The sequence below is a fragment of the Harpia harpyja genome, chromosome 6 (assembly GCF_026419915.1).
Source record: "Harpia harpyja isolate bHarHar1 chromosome 6, bHarHar1 primary haplotype, whole genome shotgun sequence".
Lineage (NCBI taxonomy): Eukaryota > Metazoa > Chordata > Aves > Accipitriformes > Accipitridae > Harpia > Harpia harpyja.
In genome coordinates, this window is record NC_068945.1 from 51,840,951 (window position 1) to 51,862,260 (window position 21,310).

The following is a 21,310-nucleotide window of genomic DNA, read 5'->3' on the forward strand; positions in this document are numbered from 1 at the left end:
GGGTTAAGGATTCTTGTAAACAACCAGTGCGTACTTTTTGTGTGTGAATTTGCATGAACTAGTATTATATGTTATAGGCAGCCTCAGCTACATTTACAACCACTTGATAATCATAATAACCTTTCAGCTTGCAATAAATTAAAGCTTTCATTACAGGAAAATGACAAGGAAAAAAGGGAAAGGGAAAGGGAAAGGGAAAGGGAAAGGGAAAGGGAAAGGGAAAGGGAAAGGGAAAGGGAAAAGGAAAAGGAAAGGGAAAGGAAGAGGAAAAGACAGAAGAGAAAAAGAAAAAAATAATAATGTGGAAAGCAATCAGGTTAAATGCTGGTTAGCATAGTCAACTGATTATTCTACAATAAAGAGAAATTTTCCAACAGCAATTAACTACTGACACCAGACTGGAAAAAAGACCTGATTCTGGAGCTGCAAGGCTGATATACTGACAACAATTCCCAACCCATCTCAGAAATCCCCTTTTTTAAACAACAGGGGGTGATATTATTTCTTTATGTTAAATGAACTGATTTATCACAGGTATGATCTCTCTACTTTTAGCATCCTTGCCCTACAAAGGAACACGGAGATCAGAAAAAGTAAATTTAAAAAAGTCAAGGATAACATGAAGTCTAATAATCTTTCTTACACTGAGAAAACAGCACAACTGTAAAACTTGTTTAGTATTAAGTTTACTAACAAACACGACAAAATACAGATGAACAAGAATCAGAATGTCCATCAACCAGGAAGCTGTGATGCTGCAGCTTTTACTGAGCTGGAACTGTGCAGTGCATATACTGATGGAAACACATTATTCTGAGAGGTAGAAAGAAAATTGTGAAAGCTACAAAGAGATCTTATACTGCTGTGAAACCAGATGATAAAACGGCAGCTGAAATCCAATGTCAATAAAAACAAAGTAATGCACAGGAAAAAAAAAGAGCTCTAACTACAGATATACAAGAAGGTATTCTAAATTAGCTATTATCATCTCAGAGAGAGATCTGGGAATCAAACTAGAAATGTTTCAAAAGACACATCAACCCAGTGCTCAGTAGCTGTCAGAGTTGGAAGCAGAATGATACAAGTTACTAAGAAAAGAACAGAGAACAAAACAGAAGAAAAAGCCCACCAATACAAAGCTGCATAAGCCATAATACCTAAGCAGTTTTAAAACTGAAAAGATACAGTTGAACTAGAAAGGTTTAAAGAAAGGAACAAAGAGGGTCAAATCACTGGAACAGCTGACAAGGACAAATTAAACAGGCTGTTCCACTGGAAGACTACATACATATATGTGCACACACACCATTATGAGTGCCATAGGAAAAGAAAACCATTGCTTACGATACATAATAAAAGAACCAAGGGTATAATATAAAATCTGATACAACCAACTTTGAACTAATTGGCTGAAGATATTGTGAAGGCCCAACTGTATTGCTTCAAACAGCAAGTATTAGAAAAAACACTCAGGGACTACCAAGGAAGGAAGGAAGGAAGGAGGAAGGAACATGCAGTCTTTTCACCAGTAAGTGTTTGAGACTACCAGCGCTAAGAGGGTACTTCTAAATGCTTGCTGCCCTCTTAGGCTTCTCTGCCTCCAGCACAACAGGATAACAGATTACACAGAGCTGCCATCTTCTTACTTTGTCTTGTAAGCCAATGTAATATGACCCTTACTGGACACATCACCCTTCACTCCTCACTGGTAAGTTTTTTGTGAATTTAGTTGATAACTCCTGACAAGATCACTAGTCAGTATTATGACAGGGGCAGAAGGATGAGTAATAATGGATTTCAGCATTTGATTAACTATTCTAGAGTTATCTGCAAGCAAATAGTTACTCTGAAGCAGATGTGAGATGTTACTCCTCTCTCATTATGGCAAGACTGCAAATTACTTTCTATTAGATTACCTGTCTCTCCACATGAGAAACCTAATGTCACATCTTCTGTTTTCCCTATCCTTACATAGAACATACCTCAGTCTCTTCAACCCTAACCACTCCATTCACTCTCCTTGTCCCATGAAGCTCAGGACCAATACATATTTTTTTAAAACAAAAAATATATAAAAAATATTTATATATAAAGCATACACACAGGATAAAAAAGAAGGTGAGAAGATGTATGCCTATGGAAACATTATCTACAATGCCCTTGTCCTACTGCCCAAGCAATGAGGAACACATTTATTCATATTTTAATTCAGATTATTTTTAGAAATATTATAATCTATTAAGTACTTTGCAACAAAAGAAGGACACCCTGGTCTGAACAGTCTAACCAAGATAAATGGGAAAAGGAAGTATCTGAAGAAACTTCTGAACAACAGTTACTTGCAAGAGAAAGATTTTCCTCACCAAAACTGTGAAAACTCTTTGTCCCTCAACACAAGGTGAAAAGAAATGAAAAGTCCTGCACCAATTTGGATTTCAAGTAATTCTTTGGTTAGCAGGCATATTTGTCTAGTGTTTTAGATGACTGGTGGTATTTCCAGGTTCTCTTCATAAGCTGATGAATAATTGATGAATATCTGTGTAAGACAAGTGCTTAAGGTTGAAGAAGTGACTTTTACAAAAGATGGCCAGAAATGAGGAAACTCTGGAGCGGCACCAACACAACTAACTTAACTAGTTCACTAATGTCTTCCTTTAGAAGATTAATTAGTCCAGCTGACTGAAGCATGAATTGTGGGTAAAAAGAAACACTATTCTTCTTATACAAATAAATCAAAAAGCAGCTCAGTGGAAGGCAAATGTAAGGATATTTTCACAGTTATAGCAATATTGACTTCCCCTGTTTCACCTTCCTGGTTGAGGTTCTCCCATCCATCACAAATATGAGAACAAAATGGGCTTCTCTTTCTATCTACAGGTGAATCTATACCTGTTCTTTTTATTTCAGATGGATTCAAAGCTAATTACAGCTTTTACTCTCTTGGAAGTGTGTGCTATTACCACTGCAATTATTCAGCTCCTCTGTATTGCCTTTTGATTCACCTCATTAGCCAACCTCTAATTTTACTTAACCAGGCCACAATGTTTAGCTTCTTGTCCTTGTCTCCACCCTCTCCTCATCCTCTATGTCCCTCTATGTCTACCTTCTTTCTTCTACACTCTTGCTTCTTTTTATAAAAGTACAGTAGTCCAGCATCCAATAACACTACTAAAAAAACCCCACAAAATTCAAAAACCTCCAAAAAGTAAACATCGTGAAAACACCACAGTCTAGGATAATATCCTAAAACTAACCAAAGTAAATATAGATACAGCAAAAGAAAAGATCTTTGGACACTCACGAAGTTATTAAAACATTGCTAGGACTTCCTCTGCTCTGTGTTGACTGGCTCTGAAGTAATTCACTCTTCCTTCTCTTATGTGTTAGCTTCAGCTTCACTGCATACCCACACTTCTAAGTGTCTTTTCTATGGTTGTAGCCCCTTCACACTTTTTCCATTCAGAATCTCTTTTCATCACAAATTCTTGTCATCTAGCTCTACCATCTTTCAGCAGAACTTAATTCCTCTACAGCCCTACAGAAATGAACAAAATTGGAACAAGATTATTTGGTCTCATAATTTGTCTAGTAAGTTCTGGTGCTTTCCCCATCTTCTTTCTATTTAACTATTCAGGACAGGGACTAACTACTATTTTGAGTTTCTACAGTGTTCAGTATAATAAATGACTGCAAGTGTTTGTCCTTGTGCACTACCAAGGCAGCCATCAGCAACAATAACAAGTATCTTGCCAATCATTAGGTATAAATGCATCCATTTTCTTTCTAGCCTTACTCATTTTAACTCACCTAAAAAGTCAAAGCCTTTGCCCGGTCTCACTTTGCTCTATGAGATGCAACACACTTTTGGTGATGGGAGAGCAAAGCAATGGTAGACTAATTATGAACACATCATTATTCTTCCTAAAATGCATTTATGAAAACTGATGTAAATAGGCTACTGAACACTCTCCCAGCCCAAAGATTTTTTTGAGTAAGGGTATGCAAAATGTTACTTTCTTGTTACAATGATGGAGCACTGATACAGATGTATCCAGCAGCAACACTCCATTTTCAGAAAAGATCTGTATTCATGATTATATCTGCAACTGTACTATTGAATGACTACCAGAAAATGGTAGCTATGCAGTCTACACCTGAAACAGAAATCAGTACTGCTCTACTGAAAGGAATGATAAAAAACCTTGGTAGATAAAGAATCCTTATAGAACATATAAAAACTATAAATATTTGGTTTCAGTAGCTACTGAACATTTTACAGAAAACAGGAAAGGCCTTCAAACATAGTTATGCCTTATTTTTCTCAAAACGTCTACGACTTCTTAATGGAATTCTTATAAGCTACTAGTTAACTCTTACTCAGCCACTGTGCCTCTGCAGCATAATGAAATTCTTGTATGAGGATAGTACATCCTACTAATGGAAGTATTATAAACACAGATGGTTATCAAGGCTACAGATTGCCGAACACCAGGGCCCATTTTCTAGCTGGTATCATACAGTATTTAGACCCAACAAATCTGGGACACAAATAGCTTTGTAGGAAGCATACTCCAGTGTTCTGCAGAAGCCTTTACTGTTCAAATCGTAGCAAGTGAGGGATAGGGAAAAGAGAGGGAAAGGAGTGTCTACCCCATTCTCATGAATAACTGATATTTTTTTTTTTATTAATTGGTAAAATCTTTTAAAGAACATTCAAGTGGTTTTGGCTTTACATAGTAAGGGTACAGTCTAGGAGGAAAAAAAAAGTCTTAATTCCAGTGATAAAAAGTGTGCTAATATCAATCTATTTTTATATATTACTGTACATGCTTACTAATTTTCTCTTAAGTTTCTTAAACCTCACTTTCACAGACATCACAAGCATTTTATACTACTGTAATTTCAATCTGTTTACCTTAATATTTTCTTTATGCTTATCATGTGTATATATCTACCCTGATGTATTTTCATAGTAGATATTCTGTGCTTATAATACTATTATACACAACTTTTTTTGTAATTTATCATTTAGGCTCAAATATCTTCTTCAAATGTTTGTCAGTACAGCAAATCAGGACATTTTATGCTATGGGAAAATAAAAAAAGCGACACCTTCTCTATGGTAAATACAATCTGTAGGTGTAGTATTCTTAATATTGAAAATTGAAATCTTCAATATAGCACAAATTTACATTTCAGTAAATCTCCATAATTTTGAAAAAGACTCAAAAATTAGGTTGAAAATGGAAACTAACAGGAGCACACTAGCAGAATGTCACACTCCTAAATCTCATCATAATATGATATGAAAGGTCAAAGGCCCAGCAATGCTATTTTTCATTATTTTAATAAGCAAACTCAAGAAAAAACCCAAAACACCTTATGTTACTATTGCACGGTAAAACCAAAAAATTCCAGAGTAGGGAAATAATCCAACCCAAGCTGAAAAGCAGTCTCAACTATTATTTTTCTCTTCAACCAAAACTGAATAAGAAGATTTTAGAATATTGTGCAATCTTTGTCAAACCTGACAGCAAAGAAATTAAATTAAAAATATGAGTTTTATATTATATATTTTCTTCTTTTTTTTTTTCCTAGAACATGGGCTGAATCATAAATATTATTTCAAGTTTTCCTTAGCATTAGAACTGGAAGAGAATATTTTCAGCTACAACTTCATCTGAGCCAGAATTAAAAGCTTTCTCGCTTGACACCCCATGCAAAGGTAAGGATTTAACAGAAGCTACACCCCAAATGTTTCATCTGACCTACAGACATGCTCTGAGAAAACTTCATCCAGACTTCAATAGGATGACTCAGAATTACAGTGTAAGCAAGACTATCAACTTTTTTCAAACCAGGAGGTTCAAGGTTTAATTTTTTCAAGTTAAAAGTGAAGTTAGAGATGCAGCTTTTTAAGATGATAAACATTCAGTTTTCATAATGAAATTAAATTATCATTGCTCCTCCAGTATTCACCTTTGTAGACTGCATCTTAAAAAAAGCTACCTTTAGGTTTTTATGTGCTTATTTTTATTTATATGCTTATTTTATGCAACCTCTTTTTACATGAACCAACAGATTACTAACTGCCATTTTCAGCATCTGCCATGTGCAGTCCATTTCACCTGTATGCCAAAAGCTACTCCATGTAGTTCATTCATAGCATTACATAGCCTAAATTACTCCATGAAAGGCGTATCTATATGAAAAGCTAGAAAAAGTGAGAATTTCATGAATCAACTCTGGTGTTTCACCAGAACAGACAAAACCACACACAGCAAAGGGGAAAGAAATGACTGTCTGAATGAAATATGACTTCAGAAACAAACTATTGTGAATGTGGAAGAGTAAGAAGTGTGGGTAGGGATCTAGCATTACTGTGGCAGGGATACAGAGGTGAAGGTCACATCCCTAGAGAAAACAGTTTCATGAACCCCACAGTTGAAAGAGCATTTTTTTCTGATTTTGGTTTCTGGTTTTCATCCAAATTCATCCAGAACATTAGATCCAGAAGTGATCCAAGGTTTCATAGGTGTGCATACATATTAATGTTTTTCATATAAAACTCACTATTCCAAATAAAAGCCTGCAGTAGATTATTTCTTTACAGTGAAAAGTACACTATTTAAAGTAATCATCAAAAATTTAATAAATGGAAATCATCAATACAAAGAACTTCAGTATTCAAATTATTTTATACATGAATCCAAACCTCTTCTCCAAATTTCTTTCTTACAGGAAGCTTGTCACTGCATTGATGCCAACATTTTTTTATTATATCTATCTATCCAAAAGAGTACTGATCCAGTAAATTCAAATTCAAGGAAACAGGTTCATTAGCTTCAATAGCATTCTTAATTTGACTAAGAGGTTGAAGTATGTGAACGTTAAATTATAAGAATCTCAAGATAGGAATCATGTCTCTCTGTCTGAGTAGGCTTTTTTATTAATTCTATAATAGGATCTAAACTTATGTTCATGTTCCAGATATAGTCATCAACATCTGAAAGAGAAGCAAAAACTACTTCAAGTACAGAAACCTTTCCATAATCTTTGTTTGCACACTGGACACAATGTCATTTTAGAATTTCCTACACAAAGAACTGGCACCACTTAATTCATAATAAATTAGTTTAGCCATTGTAATAGATGGATGGCCTCTTACACTGGTTTAAACCTGACTTGAGTCCTCTGGCTTGTCCTGGAAACTACACTCATGGGTATAATTAACAGCTTAGGACAATTACAACTGATAGGTTACTTTGTACAGTAGTGTCCAGTTTCTCTCATTTTTACTTGCAAAGTCATCTTCAACCAGGCAAGTAATTTTGTAGCACAAGCACTAATTGTTGGGGAAGTTTTGTGTTTGGGCCTTTCAGCTCCTAATTTATTCACTCTAATGCCACATAATAATAGTAATATAAAATGATTTTATATTTACCATATATTTATAAGTAAAATTATTTTTATATATGTATAATTTAATATAGAGGTAAATCTGAAAAACACCATACAATTACCACAAAATAAATCTCATGCTGTGTAACGTACCTACAGAACTGAAGGCAGCATGATACCCAGCATATGATACCCAGCATACACATTTTGTTTCTAAACACATAAACCAAAGGGTTCTATAACATGCAAAGAGGTTCAAAACTAGCCAGACTCTATGTTACCCATAGGAATACAACAAAATGTGCTAGATCAGTACCTGATGCTGCCAACTAATGCAGATAATGCAGTTCATATCACTGGTAAAGGAAGCCAGCAACAACACAGCACTTTTTAGTATATGATGGTGAAAAATAATTAAAGCCTGATTTGAATCAAAATGAACAAAGGTTAGGTACTTAAAATTTTCATACAGACTGAGACTTCCACTTCTGAGGTCTGACAAATGCAAAATTGCAAAACTCAGTTCTTTTGCATAAAGAGTCTAAGAATTGCTCTTCAGGAAATCTGGTACTGAGAGTCTAGTGGCATTTTCCTAACAGTGAAGACCTACTCCACTATTCTAAACCCAGATCTCCTCCTGCCCCAAAATTGTGAGGCTAGTATACTTTAGCAGTTTATCTGCCTGCTGCCCACCACTTCAATAGAGAGCTGCCAACATTCAAACTGAAATTACTAACCAAGCTGTCTGCATTTGAAAATCTGAACTTCAGATAGACTTACAAAAATACAGATTAAAAGAGACAAACATCTGTGGGAGTTTTTGAGCTCCTCTGAGATGAAAGGCACAGAGAAAACCTTGATATTATCAACTAAAACATGGTACACCCCTGATCCAGTTTCACAGAGTCATATCACATTAAAATTGGGTTCCAGCCGCTTTGTGGGAAGCATTATTAGTCTCACCAAGGAAGCTTAAACTCCAGCTGGGCACAAATTACTGATGCTCTTCAGGCAGGCAACAGGCCCTTCTAGAGGAACCCCATCAGGTATCATCCCACGTGACCACACAGTAAAACAGGGAGAACATGTCAGTGCATGTAAACAGTTGACTCTGAGTCTGGCTCATATACAGTACAGGCAGGGCTACGCTGGGATTTACACTCAGTGCTCCAGCCTTCTTTTCCACACTCCAAAGTTGGCATTGCCCTTGGCTTTATACCTGTATATAATGATTAGACTTCCAAAACTTATGTCAAAATTGAAGTATTTTGACCTAAGGCTGTTAAAGAAAGAATGTAAATAGTGAGCCTAGGGTAACTACATACGTTAAAAAAGCTCGTCAGAATTGGTCAATATTCTTAGCAAACACTCAGTGTTTTATGCTTACCAAAATTAAAAATTCAGTAATGCATGCAAAGCTGAAGCCTGAATTTTAAAATATGCTTGCTGCTCTATGCAGAAGACATCTATGTTACCAAAGAGAGCCTGTTCTTAAAATCTTAATTTGTATTATATATACCCCCAATAGTAAGCTCCAAAAATGTATAAAAAAAAAGCTGATTATTCTGAAGGTCAGGAGGACTGAGTCTTCTCGCTGTGTAGGACTGTTAAAGGAGATGTGTAAAATCTAAACAGGAAAACAGTAATAAAGGAAAACATCAAAAATTATAATTGAATAGAAAACGGGTGATTTTTTTCCATTGGCTTTTGTTATTGTAATGCCAGTACTAGTCGGTGCATCAAAACATCCTATTACAACTGAAGAAAAAACAATTCATGGACTTTTCCTTCTTTTTTTTTGAAAATTCAAACTCCAAATCTGTTTTATTCTTTATCGGAAACACTCTAAAAAACTTAGGTTTTTTTTAACCCAAATAAGAATTTTTTTTCTCCATTGTGATTCACAGTCTAGACTGCTACATGTTCTCTTTGTTGAGGTGAGGAACTTCTAGCCTTCAGGATGACATCATTCCATACTGCTCTGGCCCATTCTCTCCAACCTCTTTGTTTTTTGCTCTTCCCTCTTCCAGCTCTTTCCAAACACTCTATATCAAGTAGCTGTGGGTCGCTATGTCTCTTCTTGCCTCCGCTGTGCTCCATACTAGCAGTGTCTTCCCTGAAACCCCACCTTTTCATTTTGAGAATGCACCAGTTCAGCAATACTGCCCCACAGCTCTTTGACTGCCTCCCTTCTGTTCATTCTGTGGTCCACATCTTCCCCTCCACAAGTCACTGAATCAGTGAACATTAGTGGGGAGCTATGTGGGAACGCTGTGTGTGGGTTACGGGAGATTTACATTGTGCAGGGCAATGGAGAGAGTCTGGACATGGGTCTGTGCTGAGTGCCCTGGTGATGTATGCAATAGCTGCTTAGTGCAGTGTCAGAGAGGCAGAGGAACACCACTGCTGTAGCATAAAGGTACTGAACAAAGAGGACTATGACGTGCAGTAAAGGCACTTGGCACAAAGGTTGGAAAGTCAGTGTGTAACATGATACAGGGAAATAACGAATACCTTTGGAGTATAATATGGAGTATAGGGGAGAAGACTGGATGCCTCCTAGTTAACACATAGCCCATCAAAGGCATTGTCCAATTCTGCTTAACCATCAGTGTTAAAAAAATTCTTTATTGATTGCTGCGGACGGAAGAGGTTTGGGGAAGGAAGTTGGAATTAATTGGTTGGAAGGTGAGCCTGACTCAGGGAGGTTGGTAACTGCCAGCTTAATTTACTTCTTTACATAAGATGAATTTACCATGGGAGCTCACAGAATGAACAATAAACAGAAGGTACTTGTTGTAGCTTTAGAAAATATGGAAAGGACAAGAAAATTCTTACCACCTTCAGGCTTACCTGAGTTTTGTATTGCATCTCTTTATTTTGTGTATTCTACTCCCTTCTTGTATGTGCCACTCTCCCTCCAAAGAAGAGTGTTTCACAGTAAATCACCGTTTCGCATCAAGTCAAAGTCATGTTTGCTTTCACAATATCACCTTTTTTTTTTCTGATTACAGCCTGGCTCTTATATCCTCTCACCCTTCCCCTTTAAGGAGAGGCAATTCTTTCCTTCATCCCTTTTTATTTCTCTCCTACCTAATCCTTGATGTCCCACCTTGACTAGTTGTATGTCCTCTTCCTTCACATTCAGTTGAGGATTAACCTTGCCCTCTCAAAAGGGATGGACAAGGGTAGAGGTCCTCTGTGTATGCCCTCCTAGGAAGGATGCTAGAGGAAAGACTGAAACTCTGAAAGAAAGACTCTGAAACAAGTGGATGGAAATTTCACTTTCCCACTTCCACCTCATCTAAGAGTACAAAGAAATTTGGAGGGTTTTCCTCCTTATCCTGCTCCCCGCAATCTGGATAATTAACAAAAGGAAGCAGCTACATATCCTTATTTCCTTGTATAGCTGTACAAACGAGGACTCAGTCTGTCATTAGACTGCAAGTGCTTTCAGTCTAGGACTGTATGAAACTTGCTTATGAAGCACCTTGTATGCCTACGATATCGCAGAAATAATACAACAGTAAGACATAAGCAAACCAAGTTATGCAAATAAAGAGTACAGTCATACCTAAAGTTTATTTATGATATGAAAACACCAGTTTTAATGCCACAAACTTTTTTTCCTCCTGAAGTATGACCTCAACCCTTAACAGCAGGGGAAACCCAACTCCTCTGCATCACCTTAAACAGGTAGCTTTCTAAGGTTCTATATTCAAAGAGGGTATTTTCTCTGAATCAGCCCTGTGCAGAGTATTCTGAAAGAGGCACACAAAAATGCATTCCATTAATTACTCTGTTCCAGGTGCTGGATGTAGTAGTGCTGTTAATGTTGTCACTAGCTATCAACTTTAACATTTTTTAGGACTCTTCTGACACATCATCTATCATCACAGATATTAAATCTAAGGTAAGTTAAAAATAAAGAGGTATATAGCTTTAAAATGGTATTTCTAACCATATTATAGTCACTCTTGATTCACTTCTATGAAACATATTGTTTCTCTGTTTATAGTTCTCTGTGCTTAATGATTAATTAGGGTGGGCGGTCAGGGGGAAAGTACTCCTTGACCATCCTGCTTTCACATAGTTCCAGAAGAGTCATTTAGCTATAGTTTTATCTCACCCATTGATGGTAGGGGCATTTACAAAGGCTTATCTCTCTATATTCTCTCGCACTCACTGGAGACAAACATGTTGCCCTGACAGAAGCCCACCTTCACATACAAACAGCTTTGAATGTTTCTCTTTTCCCCCCTCTTCTGGGGATAACTGGAACATAGGATGACAAGCAGGGGGGTAATATAAACATGTCACATTTTTTCCTTAAACTGCCTCTAATCAGTGAAGACAGTGGCTTTTCCAGAAGGCAATCTGAGCAGCTGATGGCATGAAGTGTTTACACACATTACATTCAAGCAGAAAACCTACACTCCTAGTCATCCTATGTTCTCTTTAATTCCATGAGAGAAAAAGAGCGAAACTTTCAGAAGGCGATTCCAATATTGACACTGTGTGACCTCTGACATGCCCATCTCCTATAACTGTCTGCAGAGGGAGCTTACAGTGACCAAACTCCTGAATTAAGGAACGTCACATTGACCTATTGCCTGAAGTTAGCTAATGAATCAGACTGCAATCAGACTGCTGTGGCTGTTGGTAGTGCTCTGCCGCAAGATACTAAGCACAGAAAACTCTATCCAGTGATGCAGTGCATACTTATGCTAATGCATAATATGTTCCCTAGTATTTTGTTCAGTTCAATTTAAAATGTCTGTAGTAATTAGGCTTCTAGCCACTCCCTCAGAAAAATGTTCCACAATCTAATGTCACATAAACTCCAACCATTTTTCTCTGCTGAAATGGCCATCAGAGCACGTAGATGAAAGAGGATTAGACTGCATGGGTGACTGCTTAGGAGCGTCAAGGAACTAAAGGAAACGAAGCTGTTAGCATTGATGAACTAATGCGCCCAACGAAACACCGGGAGGCTGAAGGTGGTGTCTTTCAGATGAAATGTGAAAGCAAGGCACGAAGCATTACAGGCAATTAAAGTTCTCTCAGCACTCTTTGCAACAGTACCAGTGTTAACCCCTGGTTCCTGGCCACCTTCCAAATCACATAATTAAATTCTGCTTTCCTAAATATTTCCCTGCCCTATCATTTAGAAAGACAGCCATCTCTTAAACTGAAATGGTGTATTGATGCCAGGTTTAACCGCAAAGGAGGATGCTTATGAGTGAAAAGTAATTCCAGTTTGGTCACTTTGTTACAGGTACAAGGCTTAGAAAATTATTTTATCTTCAATTACATTTTATTCACACTCATCCCAGATCTATTTCCCTTATATGTCCAAAGTGTTTCCTCTCATCTGTGGTGTATAATCCTTCAGAATCTTGCAGAAAATAATCTGCCAATATGTTACATAATTATTTAAACTTAATTCCTCTGCATCCCTGATTTGTTACTCCATAAACAATCTTAGCCTATGGAAGGAGATTTATAGATCTACTTGCCATTAGGAAGCAGTTGATCTCTACCAAAAAAATAAAAAAAAGGTACTTGGCCTGAGACCCCATAAACCCATACTGGGCCTGACTTTCAAGCTGTGATCAGTACTCACTCTCTTTTACCTGACTTATGCAAAATCCTGGTCTACATCTATATCCCACATCTAGTCATAGAATCATAGAATATCTCAAGTTGGAAAGGACCCATAAGGATCATTGAGTCCAACTCCCTGCTCCTCTCAGGACTACCTAAAAGTAAAGCACATAACTAAGAGTGTTGTCCAGACACTCCTTAAACTCTGACAGGCTTGGTGGCATGACCAATGGGAACCTGTTCCAGTGACTGACCACCCTCCCTTTTCCTAATGTCCAACCTGAACTTCCCTGATGCAGCTTCGTTCCATTTCCTCGTGTCCTATCACTGGTCACCAGAGAGGAGATCAGCACCTCCCCCTCCGCTGCCCCCTGTGAGGAGGTTGTAGACTGCCATGAGGTCACCCCTCAGCCTTCTCCAAGCTGAACAAGCCAAGTGACCTCAGCTGCTCCTAGCAAGTCTTGCCCTCAAGTTCTTTCACCATCTTGGTCGCCCTCCTCTGGACACACTCTGATAGTTTGATGTCCTTACATTGAGGCGCCCAAAACCGCACTGAGTACTCGAGGTGGGGCCGCAATCATTTGAGTTTAGGTACCAAACATTTCCTGACATAGTAAAGCCCTTAACTATTGGTCTTGATGAAAATATTCCTTTAGGGTAGTTATTGATCTGCTTGTTACCTTCCTAAGCAGGGTTTGTTTCTTTTTCATTGGTTGGTTGCTTTTTTGTCATGTTTTTGGTTATTCCTGTTGGGGATTCCCAGTCAGGAGGGGAAACCCAACTTATCTCCCTGTATTTCTTAGAGACACATCAGTGTTGCCATTGATGCTGCAGCTACTGATATGTTTGTTTGCTCACTTCCTGTCTTGGGGTTGAACAGTGGTATTTCCTCCCCAGCAACACTTCAATCTCTAACTGACACTTGACATTCATGACCAAAGAGAACAAACGTATTTCATGTGAGCATGTTTATAAGATTTTACCAAGTTTGTGGTATTATTTAGGTAAGAACTATTACTCAGCTTGATTTGGAATGTCAGATGTTGTCCTTAACAGCTTGGAGCAGGAAGCAAAGCAACTGGAGTGAAACTCAACTTCCTGTGCATTTCTAAATGAAAACTGGTGCACAAGGTGGAAATTGTCATAATGTCCCAGTAGCATGCATTGAAAGGGGAAGCTCATGAGTCACAGAAACAATTTCACTTCCATTGTCAGTAACTGGGAAAATCTACAGTTCTGATGGAGTTGTCTAGAGACAGCTAAATGAAAATAAAGTGTTGTACATGCTTTGGTGCATCTGTAAGTATAGATGCAATTGTGACTGCATATATGGGAGTTGGGGTGAGGAAAGGGAGAAAGGAATTACTATTTCTTCAAGTCACGTTGAAAATTAAGTTTTATGCATATGGTGCTAGCAGAAGCATAGTTGCTATCCTTCCCCCACTGCCTATGCAAAGAAATATAGTTAAGGGTACATTTTTTTTCTTTTAAAATTATTTCTAGGTAAGAGTAAATAGAAATTATTAATATTCTAAGGTACAGCATAAGATGACTACCCAATGGTTATTTCATAAATGAGCATATACAGTGTTTAGAATACCTCAGATACATCATAACAAAAAAAAACACTAAAAGACTGTGAAGGCTCCAGAAGGTATACTAAAACTTAAAATAAGGATATATAGGCAACAACCAAAATATTATTTATTCTGTTCCTTGAAAGCTATTCCAATATTGCAGTGCATTAGTACATCCTATCAGAAACATATGCAGCATTAAATATGACCACTGGTTAACAAGTTCTAGGATTGTTTAAGAGCCCTGATTATAAACAAAATTGCTTTATTCTTTGGAAATTAAACTCATGACCACAGTCAGAATATTCCCAGGCAAATATTAAACCATCACATATACATTTCTTTACTATTCCATGTGCCCTCTCACTCAGTAGTAATATTAAGTACTTACAAATTAGGGATTTTATTTTCAGGAGTGCTAGACATCTCCTAGACAGAAGGTGTTCTGTACACACTGGCCACTCAATGAGTTTAACTGTTTAGTGTACTTGAATCTTCAAAAATGTAAGAAAGCTCTAAGCTTTTCTGTGATTCAGCAACTGAAATGTTAGTATTGACAGTGGGTTTTGATACCCAGGCTCTCTGTGCAAATAGAGAAAGGAAAACCAGAAAATGGATGATATTGTCTTTCAGACCCCAGGGAACCAGCAGAATTTTATTAGGATAATTTTTCCAAAATGTTCATTAGAGGCAAAATATGCTCCAGTTCAAAGTAATTGTCACTCTTTCCAATCTCTCAAGAAGAATAGGAAGGCAAACTAGATACATGTTCTAACGTGTTTAACTTCATAACTACCTAGCAGAATAGCTAACTGTTTTGCTACCACCATAATGTAATTAATACCATTTGCCCAGGGTCAAATAGAATCATAAAATCATAGGATGGTTTTGATTGGAAAGGACCTTTAGAGATCATCAAGTCCAACCCCCCTGCCATGGGCAGGGACATCTTTCACTAGATCAGGTGGCTCAGAGCCCTGTCCAGCTTGAACGCTTCCAGGGATGGGGCATCCACAACTTCTCCATTGCTCATGGAACAACCTGTTCCACCACACTTGTCTCAGCACCCTCTCGTAAAAGATTTCTTCCTTATGTCCAATCTAAATGTGCCCTCTTTTAGTTTAAAAACATTGCCCATTCTCCTGTCACTACAGGCCTTGGTAAAATTTTTTCTCTCTTTCTTATAAGCCCCCTTTATATATTGAAAGGCTGTAATAAGGTCTCACTGGAGCCTTCTCCAGGATGAACAACCCCAACTCTCCCAGTCTTTCTTCACAGAAGAGGTGTTCCAGCTCTCTAATCACTTTTATGGCCAAATAGACCCACTCTCCTCCTAGACTTCAATCTTCCACACTATACAGTACACTGCTTCTGGTCCAGCAAAATGTCTACATAGTATTATTCAGTCTCCTTTTAATTTCATATCCATCCCGCTTTGCCTTTTGGTTTTACTTGTTTTAAATTGACATAACTTAAATGCAACAAAGTTAAATGTATAATATTCACAGTGGGGAAACATTTGTAAATATTGGAATAAAATGAGGATAAAATAATATAAATAGCACATTAACAAAATAAATGTAAAACCTAAAATTCCCATTTCTGAAAATCATTATAGTCCTCTTTTTTTCTTTATTTTCTCTTTTTTTTCTTTTCTTTTTTTCTTTCCCCCCTCCCCACCCCCAAGTATGGACAAGGTACTTTAGAATGATGAAGCTCTCCAGGTATTAGGCAGTTTTGTTTCAAGTGCATGACCTAGGATTCTACTAATGATCAGTTCTGACCCCCACACCTCCCCATAGACTCCTAGAGATAATGAGATGAACAGGGAATTATTGATTGAAACTAAAGTGGCTTCCTTGTGGATCCTGATTTTCTGTGTTAAACAAAATCAATCAATGCCAGCTGAAAAGCATGTTAATCATAATGTATGAGCAAATTATATCAACTAGGCTTCTATAGAAAATAATATTGTTACAATGCTTGCAAAAGAATTAAAAATTTATTAAAACTTTGAAAAGTAAAAAAAAAAAAAAAAAAAGGAAGAATACTTTGATTTACAACTTAAATTGTCTGAACACTTTGAATTCAGTTACTTGAGCTTCAGCTATTACGAATACTGGATATCAGGGTCAATGTCCTGGGATTTCTCATAGCATTTTGTGGACATAAAAGTAACCACAACTCAAATCCAGAGCATAAGAATCTTGTAATCACACAATTCAGGTAAGCAAATTAAAGATTGCCATCCTAATTTTCTCAAGCAATTAAACCACTTCTCTCATACCAGTTTTCCTCTCATCAACTGTTTCTATTTTCTGAAGAAAATTGCTCTTTATTTTTGAGCTATAAATATATATTGGACAGAATTACTGGAATCTATTGAACATTTAAATGTTCATCACACTCTTCTCAGGTTAATATACTTGTATTCTATGAAACGCTTTGGCATAACAAATTTTAATTTCAGATAGATACAATTCTTGTGAAATAATGCAAACCACGGGTGCACATGTACACACACTGTTATCAAAGACTTTTTGTCACTTGCTTTAAAAAAAGTTTAAAATAGCAAAGGTACTGGACAAAAATAGAAAATAATTGGTATCTTCCAATCTCTTACAGGCTCCAGCTTAAAAAACTGATGAAGCTTGACTGACACACAGAGAAATTACTCTGGTGATAAACCAGTTGCTATGTTAAAATATAATCTCTTATCTAAGTAATGCAACTGAGGTCATTGTTATGGAATTTGATCTCAAAAAAGAGACTAGGGAATGCTAGTTGTAAATAATAATAATAATATAGCTAAAAGTGCAGGCAAACTACTGTCATAGTATCACAAAACCTCCATTCATGAATAAAAAATTACATCACAACCAAAGATACCAAATACATATTATGACTCTGTGGGTCTAGGAATGAAGCAATCAGCACTAAATCAAGCTTGAAATCGGGGTGAATATTGATGCCATTTTTTCAGATTACATTAGCAATCTGCCATACTTAAAGACTGCTAGAGAAAAATAGAGAGTAAATCAGCATTCTCCATCACAGGGAAACATTTCAAGAAATTCTCTGTTCTTCATGCTCTGCTCAGACCAAGCCCTAAACACTGCATTTTCATTTTTAAGAATTCCAGTTTTATCTATCTGACATATACTGTCTTTCATTTCTTAGGAAAAGACCTTAGCTGATGTAGCAGTGGAAAGCGGAGTGGATTTTGGTAATCAACTCAGGACTTACTCTAAGAGCTATGTTGACAAGTGCAATTTCAGACAATGCTTGTGAGGTTTAAGAGCCCTTAAATTACTTACTCTTTTTGCTGCAATAATTGACACTTGCATTTCAGAGCTCCAGGAAACAGACAGCATAACTGAATATATTCTAAGGCACTTCTCTCCATTAAACAATGAACAAATGGTAGCCAGGTACATGATGCATTTTAAGGTTGTAAAAATTACCAGCTTTGGTACTGAATCTTCAAAACACTCTCATGCCAGAAGCTGTAACACAATTGTCAGCTAATGTTTCTTGTTAGTAGGTTAGCAGGTCACACTTACGATGCCTGCTTCCTTCTCAAATGACTTTGCATTAATTATTAAAGGTCTAAGGTCTGATTCTGCTACCTTTATTTCAAAAATAATCTCATTAAAATCAAGACTATATAAAGAATAAAACTAAAAGAACCAAATCTTTGGAAGAAGACTGGCATGAAAAAACCCCACTGCTCAATGAGATTTTTTTCTTTCTGATAGCAGAAATGAAATCTCAAATAGCAATTACATTCTTAACATCAGCTATAATGTAAATAAAGAAAATTTGCAAAAGCACACTGTATGTCCTATTTAAGAAAGCTCAGAGAAGAATTTATTTGTTTGTTCAGAAAATGGGATTCTTTATTGTAAAAAAACCCCAAAACCAAAACAATTATGTTTGGTTGTTGCATACCTAAACCAGCAGTATTTGACTTATTATCAGAGACAAAACTAGCTTTTCTCAGACATAATTTTATGTAGAGTTCATGTTCTGTCCAGAAGAAAGCATTTAGTAGCTGTGTTTGAAACACTTTATTCTAGAAATGAATATAAACAGTATGGAAAAATTCAGTGCTTATTCTTTAAACCATGAACCTGGTAGATCCACAGATGCATACTTGTTAAGTCCAATTTATCTGCTAACTTTATTTGCAAGCAGAAGATTAGAGACAAGATAAAGTGCTTGTTTATTCTTTCCTATATAACTGTGTTTATGGTATGTAAAATTTTTTTTTTAACTTCATTCATGTATAAAACCTACAGATCAAAGATTTGGCTTGTGCCTTGTTTTTCATTTGGGAACTTGATATACAGTTCTAGGTATCATTAACCTTTTTGAGCTTTGATTAGAAAACATCCCTAACAGTGTCAAGGAAAGCAAAGTAGCATGTCCTACACATCTTGCAGTTATCATTCTTAGCGAAGGGCTCAACATTCTAACTATAAACATTTCACAAAATATTAAAGAACTGTGTTATTAGATGTTATTAGAACTATGTAGAAAAGCTTTAAAAAATGAATTATAATACTTGGACACATAAGTTAATGGGAAGCTCTATTTTTCAGCTGATGAACTTCCCACTTATTTTTCAAATGTGGAGTATTACATAAAGAACCTTCCCTGACTACACAATATCTAACCATAGATCCTGTCATCCAGTTCTCTATTTTCATAAAATGATGATCAAGCACATAGAAAGCAAAAGCAGAACTTGAAATAGACTTTCTTTTTGAGTTCCCAATAAAATAAATAAATAAATAAATACATAATATTTTCCAATATTAAATTACCTCAAACCTTCCATATTGGAAGCTAAGCTAATGCAGCAATTGGAGGATTGACATATAGTTATGTCTTCTTACTGACACATACATTCTAGCTACAAGTCTCATCCCCACAGGTGTCTTAAGGCAAGGCAGAGAAACAGTGACTACCAGAGAGTTCTACACCTGATTTATCTTAGGCACTTAGGATGAGATAAATTACGCTGAGAAGGTGCCTTTTGCTCTCCATTGGGTATAAAGGAAAACCAGAGTTACTGGGTTAGACCACTAACTTTGGATACCCGACTTACAGCAAATGAATCTCACTGTAGGCCATAACTGACTGAGGAAAAATGGTGTTTAGTTCCCATCAGATGATGCAAAACTCGTATTTTCCCTTAGAACTTTGTTGGTTTAAAATGGGAAACATATGTTGAAATTTTTAATTGCTAACAAGTATTTTTGCTAAAGTTACAACTATAAATGACAAAATAAAATCATTCCCTTCTTAAGAAATTAAGTCTTATGATCTTACAATAAAACAGGAAAGAAGAGAAATACTGGATATAGTATCACATTATGAAAGAGACAACTAAGAAACTGTCTTACAGTGTACCAAAAACAGTGAAAGGAAAATGCAAAAATAGAATGTGCATGATGTTCTATATTTAGTTTTGTGGGTAGGCTCTGAAATCTCCTTTGAGCTGTCTTCTTTGATAATCACTGGTAAGACCAAATTCTGAGACAACTTTAGGGTGTTCTTAGCAATATTTTTATCTGAGGACTCAAACCAGCCAGTATTCAAAGCCAATCTGTGAACTTATTATAGTTCTATACATAAACATCTTCTTTTTACATTTGTTAACTGAGCCTACATCAAAACATACAATTTTGTAGCAACTATTTTCAATGTGTCTCTAATTTTATTTTTAATATGAATGCTTGCTAATAGCCTTGCACTGGCAGACCTGTCTTGAAGATTGTCCCACTGTTAATGTCTTATTTAGCTGTAACACAGAAATTCATTTGTCTCAAAAAATCATTTCAAAGTGAAATATTTTCATACCTCCATATATGTCAGCAGCTTTCCAGCTGCATGCTATCACTGCATCTGCAGTGAATCATACAGAATCAACATTTTAAGGAGAGCAGGAATGCTGGACATGTGAGGTATATTCAGATATTATATTCCAACTACAGTATCGGTGTTTTCAACATTACCATCACACAGGAGCAGTCACATTAGCTTCCCAGGGCTAAAACCTTGAGGCTCTGCTGCAGTGTTTTTTTAATGTTATAAAGCATAAAAAAGTAGGGGAAAAAAGAATGCCATTTCACTGCTGATCCCATCATCACATGCAAAATACAACAGCACCATGCTCTTAACATTCAACTGCATATCAAGCTAAAGCAAAAGTGAAAATTCAAATTAAAAAATTGTAACTGAAATATCTGTACTACTAGTCAGTAATACCCTTTTGGGGAATTTCAATGGTATTGCCATTGCTAGTTGGTACACATGAAAATTTATTCTATAGAGCTTTTATTTTTTTATGAGACACTACCAGTTTACACCATTCTTGCATTGGCAGAAACCGATTGAATAGATCTTTGCTTCTTACCATCAACACAGGCTGGCCTTGCTCTTGTTGTACCGGCAATCTGTCCTTTTTTACATGCACAGCGAGCTGTTTGTCGGGCTATAGTCCTTCGGGGCTGACTGCTATCTCTGTCCAAAGTAACAATCTCACATGTACCTGCAGCCAGTTGACCTGGAAAAAGAACCAGCAACAGGTACCAGAGTCACTGAATGCACTACAGGCAATCTATTACAGCCGAATAGAGTCACGGCCCTATGCCACAGCAGACACTCCACAACAAATGGGCAGTCAGCTGATGGATATAATAAAACCGAGATGACAT

General features: G+C 36.6%; 1 protein-coding gene across 7 annotated transcripts in view; it reads right to left on the reverse strand.

Annotated features, from left to right (window-relative positions):
- The window catches only part of TAFA5 (TAFA chemokine like family member 5), a 439,512-nt gene that overhangs the window by 178,614 nt on the left and 239,588 nt on the right, over positions 1–21,310 (reverse strand). For all 7 annotated transcript variants that reach the window (XR_008235716.1, XR_008235715.1, XR_008235714.1 and 4 more), the window contains one exon: positions 21,010–21,159. Coding sequence is in view for 1 of the 7 variants with exons in the window: in XM_052790407.1 (XP_052646367.1) it covers positions 21,010–21,159 (150 nt within the window). In the remaining 6 variants the exon portion in view is untranslated. The remainder of the gene's footprint in view (positions 1–21,009; positions 21,160–21,310) is intronic.